Here is a 14,081-nt window from a genome sequence, read left to right as displayed (position 1 = left end):
CAAGTCAATGGGAACGTGGGGTGAGCACATTAATGGGCAACTTACAGTGCGACATAGGCTGAGTCTCAAAGTAATCAGGGAGGAGGGAGGTAAGATAAGAGAGATATCATTTTACAAATCAAACTAGTAAAAAGTAAAAGTATTGATAACATGGAGTGTCTGCAAGGTTGTAAGGAATGGCTCTCCCATCAGTGGTACAGATGTAAATTGTTACAGTCTGTGTGGAGCGCCATTTAACAATACCCACTAATATTTTCAATGTGAATTCTCTAATGCCTAGCAATGCCGTTGCTGTATGTCTCCCTAGAGAAGTGTTTAAACACATATGGGAAAAAAAGCATATAAAGGTTACAATAACCAAAAACTGGAAACAAATGCCGATGAGTAAGAAAAGGTTAGATAATCTGTGGTACAGCCATACTTCAAAATAACCTGTGGTAGAGTAAATCAATAATGTAGCTCTCTAAGTACTGTCATAAAACTCTCTCTCAGACAAAGCTTTTTTTAAGAAAGCAAGTTTCTGAACAGTATCGCCTATAAAATATCATGTGAATTTCATTAAAATATGAAACAAAATTATTTATATAGATATACATGCATGTTTATGACCATGGATTGCTGGGATGCCGGATAGTAGCCATCCCCTCTGGTGTGGGAGGTCAACAGAACTTTTTGCATTATTTATATTGAATTTTCTGCAAGGAACTACTTGTGTGGAACTATTTTTTTAAATGAGCCATGAGTTTTTTTAGAAGTAGATGATTTAGAGTAAAAATATTGGGCTTGAGGGGCGCCTGAGTCGCTCAGTTGGTTGAGCGTCTGACTCTTGGTTTTGGCTCAGGTTGTGATGTCAGGGTGGTGAGATCAAGCCCCAGCCTCCCTCCCCTGTCCGGGCTCCATGCTCAGCATACAGTCTGCTTGAAATTCTCTCTCTCCCTCTCCCTTTGTCTCTCCCCACCCACTGCTCCCGCATGTGTGTGCTCTCTCTCTCCCTCTAAAACAAAACAAAACAAAACAAAACAAAACAAAACAAAACAAAAATAAAAACACTGGGCTTGAAGACATGGTTCTAATTAGCTATCCCTGATTTTGGACCATAGTTTTCTCATCTGTAAACTGGGCAACACAATACCTCTTCTTGTGGCTTTGGTAAGGAGCAGATGAATTGATGCGCATGGGGGTGCCAGGGTGGCTCAGTCAGTTACGTGTCTGCCTTAGGCTCAGGTCATGATCCCAGGGTCCTGGGATCAAGTCCCGGGTCAGGCTCCCTGCTCAGCGGTGAACCTGCTTCTCTCCCTCCCTCTGCCTGACACTCCCCCCTGCTTGTGCTCTCTCTCCCTCTGTCAAATAAATAAAAAAATAAAAAAATAAAATCTTTAAAAAAAATGATGCATGTGCCATCCAAATAAGGCATGTCATTACTGCCCCTTGGATTCCTGAGAGAACTGCAGTGGGGTCTGACCCCCAGACCATTAGCAGCAGCTCTGTTGTGCCCAGGGAAGCATCCGTGTGCAGATGAAGAGGCACAGAGAGGAAAGAGGTTTTCTAGGACCATGCAGCTGATGAGCTACACAGGAGGAGGAATGTAGTAGAAACAAGGTCTCTTCAACCAAGCCTCTCGGGATCTGACAAAATTCCCAAAGCCTCCTCCTAACTGAGATCTTCCCCAGGAACAAGTCTTGCTTTTGAAGGGGTTGTTTATGTGTTTATGCCCAAAAAGAAATTTAATTTTATGCTGAATTTGGATTTTGTACAGGTGCCCAGGAAACTCTGGGTCTGAAGTCAACTTTAAATAAATTGAATAAACAGCTGTTGATGGTATCAGCTATTTTCGACTTGACCCCTCTCCCCTCCTGACCCTGTCCCCTCCTCTCCACTTGTCCTGTGGGCATCCCAACAACGGAGCACACTCTGTACCCATAAGTGCTGACTGACTTGTAAAGAGCCAGTTTGGGCACCTATATTCATGCAAATGTAGACTTTTCCAATTATCTTCTTTTTTTAAAACTGATTCCCATTAGGGTAAAGAAAGCGATTTGGGGGGGTAGGGTGTTGAACTTAATCTATATTCGATCTTCAAAGTACTTTTCCTATATATACTAGAGGCACATTGACCACCCCATGATATTCTGGGATTTCATGGAGTAAACATGGGGTAAACATGGAGATATAAAATTAAATGTATCTTCTCCACACAACCTGGCCTCTTTCAGTTAAATCAGGACTGGACAGTACTAAGCTCTATGATCCCCAGGAGACTTGCTATCTAGGGGAGTGGAGATCAACCCATAATCCATAATGGCGACAGTAGGATCCATGCTGTGATCCTGGGGGGTGCAAGCTCCAAACATTTCAGCTGACTCTCAAAGCATTCAAGGATATTTGCCTAGCCAGGAGGCATGGTATAAATGGAGACTTGGCAAAAGATGAGGCAGAGAAAGGATACAGAGTCTCTGTCTTGAGCTCACTGAGCCCTGGAGCCATCAGAGAGCCAAGCAACAGGAGCTGAATCCTGGACAGGCAGAGAAGGATCAGGAAAGGAAAGGGGGGTTGCTATGGGGAATAACACTCCACCTCTTGATCCTTCTGCCTTCCCATCTTCTACTGGGGCCTCCCATTGGCTGAACAAGAAAGCAGAGATCAGCCTTCTGAGAGCTGGGCAGAGAGGGGTGGGGGACGAGTTCACGCCAGAGTTATCGAACACATGTGTTGGCCCATGGTCATGCGGTGTGCTGTGCTTCTCTGAGACTGATGAGGTGCTCCTGGTCAACCTGAGATTGGGTGATTTGTATGTAATGCAGGGCCAGGAGTGGGCAAGGGAGTTTCCAGAAGTACTGTTTATCCCGTGCAACTGTGCACACCTCGGACCAAGAGCTTGCACCTCTGACTGCCATAATGGCCATTCTCTCTGCTGTGTGCCCCAACCTACTGATTCCCTCCTGCATCCTTTAAAGAAGCAAACCCTGAACGAGTGGCCCAAGCCTTGGCTATATCTGGCCCTAAATACATGGTCTGTCAAAACACTCATTGGTGGTGCTGTGAGCGAGTGGCTTAATCTGAAGGAAAGTAACCAGAGGTCTTAGATTTGTTAGGCATGGCCCAGAGGGGTACAGGCTGCAGAATGCAGATTTCACTCCAGTCCAAGTAAAGATTTCTTTAATGCTGTTTTTAACTATTCATTCTGTTACTTTCATGTAGCAAACCCCATTTTTATAAATTGCCAACACCACAAATTAAGGTGTTCTTCTCAAGTTGAGCCGATTGCCCTGGTATAAATATTCTCACTCTGGCCAATGTCAAGCTATTAATGTGATGTTGCCGACTGCAGAGTTTGGAAGAGAAGTGCACAGTCAGCTCGCAAGAGCTGGCTACCCCCTGCTGCTCCTGTCTACCCTTCACCTTCACTTTCTCTGTAGGGGAAGGGATCCTTGACAGAAGCAAGGCTGGAGTGCCCATGGAGCACTTAGGATGGGCCAGACACCGTTCAATGGGCTTTCACATTTTATTTATTTATTTATTTATTTATTTATTTTTAAGATTTTATTTATTTGACAGGGAGAGGGAGGGGTTGGCAGTGGGAGAGGGAGAAGCAGGCTCCCCCTGCAGAGCAGGGAGCCCAGGACCCTGGGATCACAACCTGAGCCGAAGGCAGTTGCCCAACCAACTGAGCCACCCAGGCGCTTGGGCTTTCACATTTTTTTTTAAAGATTTTGTTTATTTATTTGACAGAGAGAGAGAGAGACAGCCAGCGAGAGAGGGAACACAAGTGGGGAGAGTGGGAGAGGAAGAAGCAGCCTCCCAGTGGAGGAGTCAGATGTGGGGCTCGATCCCAGGACTCCGGGATCACGCCCTGAGCCGAAGGCAGATGCTTAACGACTGAGCCACCCAGGCGCCCCTGGGCTTTCACATTTTAAAAGCTTAGTTCTCACAGCAAATCCGTGTGGTAGGTAGAAATGAAGAAACGGGCCTGGGTGAATTCACCAGTCCCAGTTTATATAGCTGACCTTAGGAGAGCTGAGATAGGAACTTCACTGGTCTCCGTGTCCACAATCTTAAAGAGTACACTATTCTCTAAAACTGCACTGTCTAATACAGCAGCCAGGAGCCACACTGGTTCTTTAAACTGAAATTAAATCAATTTAAAATTCAGTTCCTCACTCATACTAGACACATTTCAAGAGCTTGAATAGTTCCATGTTGCTAGTGGATACTATATTCAACAACAGAGACACAATATATTTTCATCATCACAGAAAGTTCTGTTGGTGCTGCTCTAAACAGACTGTCAGAAAGAAAGAAGCCACACATACTTGCTTGGAAATACAGATGATTTAAAGGCCTTTGTTGACTGCTGTATCATAAAAACTCAAAATATGCAGTTTTATGTCTCTTCTGCTCTGAAATAAGCAAATTCATTCACTTATTCATTCATTCAACACACATTAACTGAGCACCTACTGTGTTCCAGGACCTAGGCTAGGTTCTGGGGCTAGAAAGATAAATAAAGGGACATGACTCCCGCTCACAATCTGATGGAGGAGGCAGACATGTAAAAAGGCAATTATAATGCCAGGAGGAGATTGTTCTGGTGGGGGGGTCTGAAGGTGATATGAGAGACTCAGACAGGCAGCCAGGAGAATCTAAGGCATTCGGGAAAGCTTCACAGAAAGGATGATTTCCCAACTGGTTATTGAAAGATGAATAGGAGTTGACAGGTTTCAGATACTTTAGATAGAACATTTCAAAATTCAAAGAGAGGCCCTAGGAGAACATGAGTCACTCAGGGACCCGTGAGTGAGTGGGTTTGACTGGTGTCTAGGATGCAATGGAGGTGAGTGACTAGAGCAGAAGTCAAGTGTTCTTGGGCAGTCTGCTGAGGGACAGATGTGGGGGAGGGGACAAGGGAAAGAAAAAGAGTTTCATTTTGGATGTATTGAGTGTGGTGTGCCTGGAGAACATTCGAGAGAGCATGTGGGGCTGGAGCTCAAGAGCAAGGCTGGGAATATAGAGTTAAGAATATCAGCCTCAAGGTGGTGATTAAACAAAGAGCCTGGCTGGGCTCATGCAGGGAGTGTGTGCAGACTGAGATGAGAATGAGCCAAGAATGACCAGAAGGAACAAACCCAACCCCAGGAAACACCGACTTATCGGGGGCAGGTAGAGAGACGGGGTTAGGGAAGAAGATGGAGAAACCACATCAGAGGATCATCACAAGGAAGTGATATCCAGAAATCAAGGGCTGGGAGAGTCAAATGATGCAAAGAAGCCAAATAACATATGGACTAAAAGCCACCTGCCAGAGTTGACCTTGTATGAGCCATGTTAGTGGAGCTCAGGAAGCCAGCCTGCAGTGGGTTCAGGAAGAGATGGAAAGTGAAGAAAGGCAGATAATAACTATGAGAGACAAGTCCTTTAAAAAAAAAAAAGTCCTTTAAAAAAAATACTCAGCTCTGAAGATTATGATCAAAGAATCCTCAGCATGTTTATTGATGAAGAAGGCAGTGGATGGAGGAAAAAGGCAGCGGATGGAGGAATGTCAAGGATCCAGGGTGGAGAGGGAATTACAGGTGAAGCAAGGCCTGAGGATATCAGAGGGAAAGGGGTCCAGAGCACAGGTGGAGAGTTAGCTTTGTGGGAAGAGAGGGGCTCCCTTTCCACTGATGTGAGAAGGAAGGAAAGAGGGTCAAGCACAGACAAGATGTGCATGAATGTGGGAAGAGGGTTGAGGGCGTCCCATCTTCTGACCTCTGTTTCTCTGTGAAGCAGGAGATGAGCTTCTGCTGAAAGCAGAACACTGGAGGACAGGAGTGAAGGCTAAAATAGCTACTGGGCAAAAGGGAGAGAGAGCCAATGAGGGGCACATGAAACACTTCTGGGCTGCGCCCAAAGGCCAGCTGAGGTTGGCAAGGAGTCTGTAGAAGTGCCTGTGTTCAGAGAGGTACTGTTCTCCCTGGCATCTCCAGGAGCAACAGAGGGAAAACAAGACAGCTGAATGAATCTAGGGTTGGGACTCTGCCGGGCAGGAAGAGAGAATGGACAGAAAGGAAGGAGGGCTGATGAACTGGCTTATTTGGAAGGAAGTAAACACAGGAGGAGGGTGAAACACTACAGTATACATGATATCATCTAGTAATCTGGGGTGGAGAAAAAAACACAGAGAGGTGAAAAGGTAGGAAGCAATGACCAGAAAGTTAGACATCAAAAATGGAGAAATTATAATCAGGAGAGAGTATTAATGGAGAAACTGGAAAGACATCTGTCATTGAGTAAATTAAGAATCTGTGAAGCAAGAGGATTAGATGACTTTTGTAAGTGGACATTGAAGGCACCAAATTTGAAGCAGAGGGTATGGAAAATAAGACCATGAATATGAGAGAATAACCAGCGGAATGGCAGAGGACAGTGACAAAGAAGGGAAGAGGCTTGGAGGGAGGTTTTACAGGAGGGCAGGAGAGTGACCATTAAATGTGCACTGGGTTCCTAGGAGAATGCTGGTGCCATCTCTAGGCCTGTTAGTATGAAGGCATGGAAGACTGTCAGTCTCCCTACGACAGCTTCTAGAGAAGGTGGTATCCTTGAAGAAGAGCTGAATGCCAGGTATGAGCATCTGCAAAGAGGTACCACATTGACCAACTTTGGGCCAGTTTTTGACATGTTTGCAGAGCCACTGGAGAGGTTAAGAGGGAGGCAGCAGGTGGTTCTGAGGATGAAGGGGGGGATGGAGGAGCTAACACTTTAGGCAGAGATGATAAATATGGGGTTTGGGGGGATCACTTCAAGATGGTAGCTAGAGCTCTGGAGTGAAGGGTGGCCCAGATGGTATGGAAGACTTGGTGACACCCCCAAATGGAGAGCTTCACTCCAGGTTTCCCCTAAAATATTGGTGAGAATTTTAGAACTCCAGAAGATAACAGGACAACTAGATTGGCTGATTCCAAGAACCTCACTCTTGGGTGAAAACCTCCCAGGACATGGTGGCAAGTTGGACATGTCCCCAAGGAGATCTTAACCTAGGCTTATGGAGTCCGGATTAGACATTCCTCCTGGTGGGAAGAGCAGAGGTCCCAGGGTATAGGCAGTGAAAGAAATTAAGCAAGGGAAATCATAATTATTCCTTACTAAGAACAGAAATTTACTGGAGGCCTATGATGATGTCTAAGCTGGTAAAGACCATTTAGGCACATGTAACCAAATAAAACTCCCAAAAACCAATTCTGCTAAACCCAAGACCATCAGGTGTGTGTGTTTCCAAGTTTCTCCCTCAGCTTCATCCTGCTAAGACTTCAATCTGGTTGGCCAACAGCCAGAAAAATCTCAGATATTGTGCTAAGTGGCACCCACATCTCAGGGAATCAAGGTTTGGCAGTGAGGGTGGGGGAAGCAGATTTCTAGGTGTTTTAGAACTACTTTCCGAACAATACTTTGAATCCAGACCTTAAACTGAGGCCTCAAATGGCTAGGGCAAAGCTCCACCTCTTTCTGCATATTCACCTCACTCTCATATTTATTAAGAGGTTTTGGTTCTCTGAGTAGAACCTAAATGGCCCAAACACGGCCCCTTCTTTGTAATTCCACGCTAACTGGACATCACCCATCCTTGTCATGAGTATTCAGACCATGAGTAAGACCAGCAGTGCCAGAGACACGCACAGATAGCTGAGCAGCCCCCTGAGACTCCAGGCACCTGCCACACTCAGCTCAAATGTCATCTCCTCCATGACACCCTCCCCAATGCACACACCCCCCCACACCCACATAGCAGACACATGCCCTCCCCTTCACCTCCCATATACTTTACCATTGCATTTATTATACTGGGCTTTAATGGTTTGCATTTTGCCTCCCCAGCTACATTTGAAGCTTCTTTACCCTAAGGCCGTCCACCCAATAAATATTCGTAGGACAAGTTGGGCTAGGCTGGGCTGGGATAGAGTTCAATTGAATTGAACTGAGTTTAAATGAACAAAAATGAACTGAAGAACACAGAACAGTACATTCCCACAGCAACAAGAGTGCACATCATCCCCCCTTCCTCATCAAGGATCTTCTCAGAAACCCACTACCTCCAGAATGTCTCCCCGCTTCCCCAGCCACGGTGCGCCGCCCCCCGCCCCCCGCCCGCCCAGGTCCTCATTGCTTCTTATGGAACAGAGCCGGGGCTGGCTCATTGCTGGGCTCGGCCATGACCTGCATGGGCTGGTTGTTCAGGGCAGCCTCGCGCATCTTGTGGTACATGAACTCGTTCTGGCGGAACATGCGCAGCTCCATCTCCGTCTGCACCCGCATGGCCTGCGGGACACAGATACACCATAAACAGTGATGGCAGGTCGCCGGAATATATTGGCTTCTGACCTACCTTGGTCCTCTTGCAAAAGGCAGACAACAGAGTAAATGGCTCCCAGTCACTGAGATTCAGCTGTATCCACTCAGACACACACACACACACACAAACACACTCATCCTCTGGGGGCCTAATGTCCTGGGAGTGGGCTCGGTTTGTTAGGGAGAGGGAGTCAGACCCCTGAGAGAGTACCTCAAAGGATTGTTCTCAGCAGAGAATGTTCGTTTGCAGTAACTGACAAATGGGGACCTAGATTTGAACCCTGGATCCTGCACCTAGGTCCCAACGAACATTGTGGGACGTTAGGCAAGTGACAATCCCTTCAGGGCTCAGTTTCCTCACAAATGAAGTTGGTGAGATTCCTTCATACTTCACAATGGACCAGGAATTTATAGTGTGTGACATACAGAAAAGCCCCCACGCTCCTGTATTTCTATTCAAGAAATATTTCTTAGGCCGAGGACAGAGCAATGAAAAAGAGAACAAAGGCTCTGCCTTTGTCAAGCTTAATATACTAGGCATAAAGTTAGTCTTCTCAGACATTTTATGACACCAAAGTCTGTCCTCTTTCCCTGTACCATACTGCCTGAGGACAGTCCTTTGAATCCTGTCACCCTCAAATAAACCAGCCCTTCAAAGCACAAAGGAAACCAGCAATTATTAAGAGCATGCCACTTGCTAGGCACTGTTCTGAGTGCTTTTCACACATTAACTCATGGAACCCTTATCACAACCCTATCCCTTTTCTCCATTTTACTGATGAGGAGACAGAGGCCCACACATGCCACGTTTGCACTGTCACACAGCTGGACTTCAATCCCAGCAGTGTGCTCCCTGGGCCTGTGTTCCCCAGCTCCACTCCATGCAGCATGTCTTCCAACGTACGTGGGGGCATGCACACTGCTGGGTAGGCTTTCTCTGTCCACGCTTAGAGCATCTCGGGCTTCAAACCTCAACTTTGCCATCCACTCACTAGGTGACTGTGGACAGGCTAGGCCCCTTCCCGGGGCGTCAGTGTGCTCAGCTATGAAACAAGGGGAGCAGACTAAAGCATTTCTGAATCCCTTCTGGTCCAGCGGGCAGTCTACGGACTTTCCAAAAGCAGAGTCCAGAACCCAGCTCCCATCTGTAGAGCGAGCGCAGACCAGAAAAGGAGGTGAGCCCTGGGATGCTACTTGCCTCTAAGTCCTTGGTGATCGGGTGGGAGGGTCCGTGTGTCACCAGGAGGATGGCGTAGGCTTTGCAGATCATCCCGTGCCCCACCTCAATGTTACCAGCATGCCAGTTGGTCAGCCCTGCCCGCATCACGGCCATGCCCAGTTGGGCATTGTTGGGATGGTACAGCTTCCTGTGGGGACAGAGCAAATAATTGTCACAGATAATCTCAATCTTCCTTACATCTGCACAGCATCTGACCACTTACCAAGTACCCTCATTAACTTGGTCCATCTGCTCTCCCACCAGTGCTGTGAGGCATCTGCAGCCCATGGGGCAGGGACTGAGCCACAGAGAAGGGGAGGAGTTACCAAACACCCCACATGGTGAGGCTGTGGGAGCTGAGACTCTGGCCGGGGCCATGAAGCCAAGTCCTCCTGGGCAAAAGAGTCAGGACTCTGCACAAGAGAACAGGAAGTGGGGAGCTCTCAGGGACACCCCAGCCCTCTTCCTGGAAAGTAGATGTTCAGGGAAATAAAAAGAACTTGAATATCCTTCTTGGGACAGAACTGTATTCTCACCTCCTTGGCACCCTCCTAAGAGAGCTTCCTTTTAGCATATTGTACCATTTTCCTGGCTTTTGTTTATGAGTAATATTTGTTCAAAAAAGGGAACCTGCTTGTGCCAACTTACTCATCTGGCCAAAGATACAAAGTCACATGCCAGCGTGGACATGGAAGGCAAGAGAAGACATTGGCAGAGGGAAGGCAAGGGCTCTGCATTTTATAATTTGTAAGCAAGGATGGCTAACACCTCTTTTATTCATTGATTCATTCATTTATTTATTTTTAAATAAAAGGTTGCCTGTGCTGACTGCTAGGGGGACAAACTTTTTGAAGCACTTAAAATCCAGAGGGACTTAGCCTTAAGAAAACCAAAAGCAGAAGATGCTGCCCAAGTGATAGATGAGATGGAGGGTTTGGGAAAGACCAGGGATGACAGATGGGTTTCATCGCAGGTACCAGCCCTGATGATTTGTTCATTACTACTCAGAGCACCACAGTAAAACGGCTCAGTCGTAAAGATAAAGAGGACCAGGATCCATTACCGATGCCTGCTGTGGGTTACAGGAGGGAGAGGAAGCAGCGTGTGTGCCGTCTGTTTGCCAGCCGTGGAACAGACACATTGCAGGACACTTTCTGAGACCCAGCACCGCTACCTACATATAGCCGTCCACCATCCTTCTGGCGTAGTACGAGGCCTCCTCAAAGGCCTGGAGGTAGGAGAGGACCTCGGACACGGTGCTCAGCAACCGCAGCGTGTAGAGGTTGGTGTCGGCGAACACTGGCTCCTGCTTCTGCAGGCACTCCCGGCACAATTTCACAACCTGGAGGAGACACGGGCTCTGTCCATTACTGCCTCACTCACACAGGGGACCATCACCATGACACTGGACGCTCATTCTTTTAAGGTTGAGGACATTGCTGACAGGGGTGGAAAAGCACCGGTTTGTGATCTGAATAGCTAAACGGTCCTATTTGGCTACAGTTGTAGGGATGAAAAGGGTAACGGTGGGAGATGGGCTGACATGGCAAAGTGAGGCATTCTCATAATCAGTAAGTAGCAGAGAGTTACGAAAGGGAGAGACTTATTGATTGATTGATTCTCACAATACAGTGACATAGGTACTACTAACATTCCCATTTTGCCAGATAAGGAAACTGAAGCACAGAGAAGGCAAGTACTTTGCCAAAGTCACACAGGTAGTAAAACATGGAGCAAGAATTCCAACTAAGCAGTTGTGCTTTATCTTAAGCACCAGTCCTGTGAATCTCCACCCTAGTTGCGCTCTCGAATTACCTGGAGACCTTTTTAAAAACAGCGGCGTCTGGGCCGTACCCCAGACCAAGTGCAAGCAAGTATGTGGGGGAGGGAGCCTGGCATCTGTACCTGGGTGGTCCTTATGCACAGTGCGGTTGGACAATCATTCCCCCATGGAAATGTTCTAGATGAGCCAGTAGAGAGGTGGGTCCCAGGAGGCTGGGAGAACCACTGGGAGGATGTCGCATTGGTTCCAGTGAGGAATAAGACGGGCCTGACCCCAGTCAGCCTGGAGTCAGACTCTCCTGACTGATTTACATGTCCACACAAGCTTCGGTTGCCCCTACAAAGTCAGATGGTCTCTAGATTTTAGTTTCTCATGGTTCTCCTATTCTTCCCTTGCCACTGTCATGGGAGAAATGCACACAATTCCTCCTGTTTCAAATGAGCGGAAGCTAATTTGACTTTGAGACTCTCCCAGTCCCATGAGACAACTGGGTCGGGGTGTGACAAAATGTGGGCTGGCAATCCATCCATCCGGAAGACAATCCTCTTAAACCCATGGGGCCAGTGTCCAGCCCTACACCTGACCCTGTTCAGTTCACATGGAAGAGGAGAAATCAGAGAAATGGAACCAGCAGAGCCTACTGGTTGCTCCAGCTCCTGCGTCATGTGTCTGACGTAGGTTTTCCGTATTGTACAATAACACCCTATCGATGCGACCGTCTCCCCGCCTGACAGGACTCCTGGGAGGCAAGGAGCAGGTCTTGCGTCGGTCACCCCACTAAGGGCACAAAAATGTGCAATGAACGAGTAAATGAGGAGGATGAAGATAAAGGAAAAGCAGATAGAAACGAACACAAATTAACCTCTCGCAGTGCCATGCCTTAGTGGCTTCCAAACCCAGCCACACGCCTGCGATGTTTAAAGAGCGGGGAAACAAGCTAATGATTCACGGTCTGCTGCAGACTGGCCGAATCACTGAGAGGGTGAGACGCAGGACTGAGTGTTGCCAACAAGCTGCCCAGGTGAATCTGACGCGAATGCTCTGTGGGGCAGTGTTTGGTGGGGGGCGGGGGGTGTCTCAACTTTGGGTGTCTGATGCGATCACTTGAGAGTTTTAAAAATCCTGATGTCTGGGTTGCACCCCAAGAGATTTTGGTCAAGTTGTCCTGGGTTGGTGTCTGAGCATCAGGAGTTTTCAATGGTCCTAGTGTACAGCCAGGTGACAACTCTCGCTGCTTCCATAGCCGGGGCTGAAAGCTCAGTTAGTAGAGACTGAGAACTGTAGCCAGGACGTGCATTCAACTACGAAAAAGCCAGCGACCCACTGCCATCTCCATTCCTCCACCTCTGATGCCACCCTGAGGTATCACAGATCCCCCAGGGACATTCGTCAGGCTGCCTGTGCTCTCCCCACACCCCATTTCAGTAGGTTGAACAATCACGGAGAACATACCTCTAAGAGGCACTAAAGACAAGAAGAGTCACAGAGCAAACCAAGGGATATCCTCCAGAAAAACAACCTGCTTGGTAGCCTCCCCATCTCCACCCCACCCCATTTCCCCCCTCTTACCAGAGAACCTTTCTGTTCTCTTCCCCATCCCATCCCTACAAAAATGAATTCTTACCTCATGGTACAGACCCTCAGAGCGAGCCTTGTCAATTTTTTCCAGTGTATCCTTGGAGAATTGTATCATCTCCTTTACCACCTCCTGAGACGGCTGGGAAAGAGAGGGACGGGGAGTTGGAGACCCCTTCACAAAGCACCCCATTGCATCCCTGAAGTCGCCATCTTTGACATGCAGTGTCGTGCAAGATTGATGCCTTCCTCCTTCTGAATGCTTCTCTCCCATGCACGCTACTCCAGATCTCTATAGCTTTTGCAGCTCCCTCACCAAGCTTCCGACTCAGGTGCATTTTCCACTGGCCAAGCCCCAGAGTCTTGCTGCCAGCCAAGCATTCCCCACCTTGTGCTCATGTCTGGGTTTTCGGACCCCAGAGCATAATCTGACCTCGATCTCTGTGGTATTTTCTCTGGCATTTTGGATTTTTATTCTGTCACCCGAAATATTTTCCATTGTTCCTCTTTACTTCACGTCAACCACATATTCCACAGGTACGCCCTTGCATTTTAGTCTTCGCTCAACTCACCAATTTAAATACTGACCAGCCCCGGGCTGAGGACAGAAGCTTAAGGCTTGAGCAAAAAAATCTTACTTCAGTTTGCCATTGAAGTTTATTAAAGAGGGGATTTGTGACTGTGGGCATTCAAATCCTTCCAAAGTATCTTAGCATCCAGTTCCTATTTCTTTGTCTTGACCACGTGATATCATGAGAGAGTCTGTCAGCTATCTCTGTGAAATCTGGATTCATTAGGCTTACAGTGTTTGCCTGAGTGATCTAATGATCTTTTTTTTTTTAAGATTGACTTATTTATTTGAGTGGGGAGGGGCAGAGGGTGAGGGAGAGTGAGTCTTAAGCAGACTCTGCACTGAGCATGGAGCCCAATGCAGGGCTCAATCTCATGAGCCTGAGATCCTGACCTGAGCCAAAACCAGAGTCAGACACTTAACCAACTGCACCACCCAGGTGCCCCTCTAGTGATCTTTTTTTTTTTTTAAGATTTATTTATTTATTTATTTTTGTGTGCGAGACAGAGAGAGCACGCAAGGGCACGAGCAGGGCAAAGGGGAGCCTGATACAGTACTCGAACCCAGGACCCTGGGATCCTGACTTGAGCCAAGGCAGACACTTAACTGAC

At 47.5% G+C, this 14,081-nt stretch overlaps 1 protein-coding gene across 2 annotated transcripts in view; it reads right to left on the bottom strand.

The window, feature by feature from the left end:
* Positions 1-4,937: 4,937 nt before the first annotated feature.
* SMYD1 (SET and MYND domain containing 1) overlaps positions 4,938-14,081 on the bottom strand; it is a 38,454-nt gene continuing 29,310 nt past the window's right edge. For both annotated transcript variants that reach the window (XM_002922340.4, XM_019802883.2), the window contains 4 exons: positions 12,949-13,041; positions 10,720-10,883; positions 9,521-9,689; positions 4,938-8,289 (listed from right to left, as the gene is read on the bottom strand). In XM_002922340.4, the coding sequence (XP_002922386.1) occupies positions 8,131-8,289; positions 9,521-9,689; positions 10,720-10,883; positions 12,949-13,041 (585 nt within the window). In that variant the 3' untranslated portion in view covers positions 4,938-8,130. The remainder of the gene's footprint in view (positions 8,290-9,520; positions 9,690-10,719; positions 10,884-12,948; positions 13,042-14,081) is intronic.

This window comes from Ailuropoda melanoleuca, chromosome 4, assembly GCF_002007445.2.
Source record: "Ailuropoda melanoleuca isolate Jingjing chromosome 4, ASM200744v2, whole genome shotgun sequence".
Taxonomy (NCBI): domain Eukaryota; kingdom Metazoa; phylum Chordata; class Mammalia; order Carnivora; family Ursidae; genus Ailuropoda; species Ailuropoda melanoleuca.
Note: the sequence above shows the minus strand (reverse complement) of the source record. Positions and strands in the feature narration are given on the sequence as shown.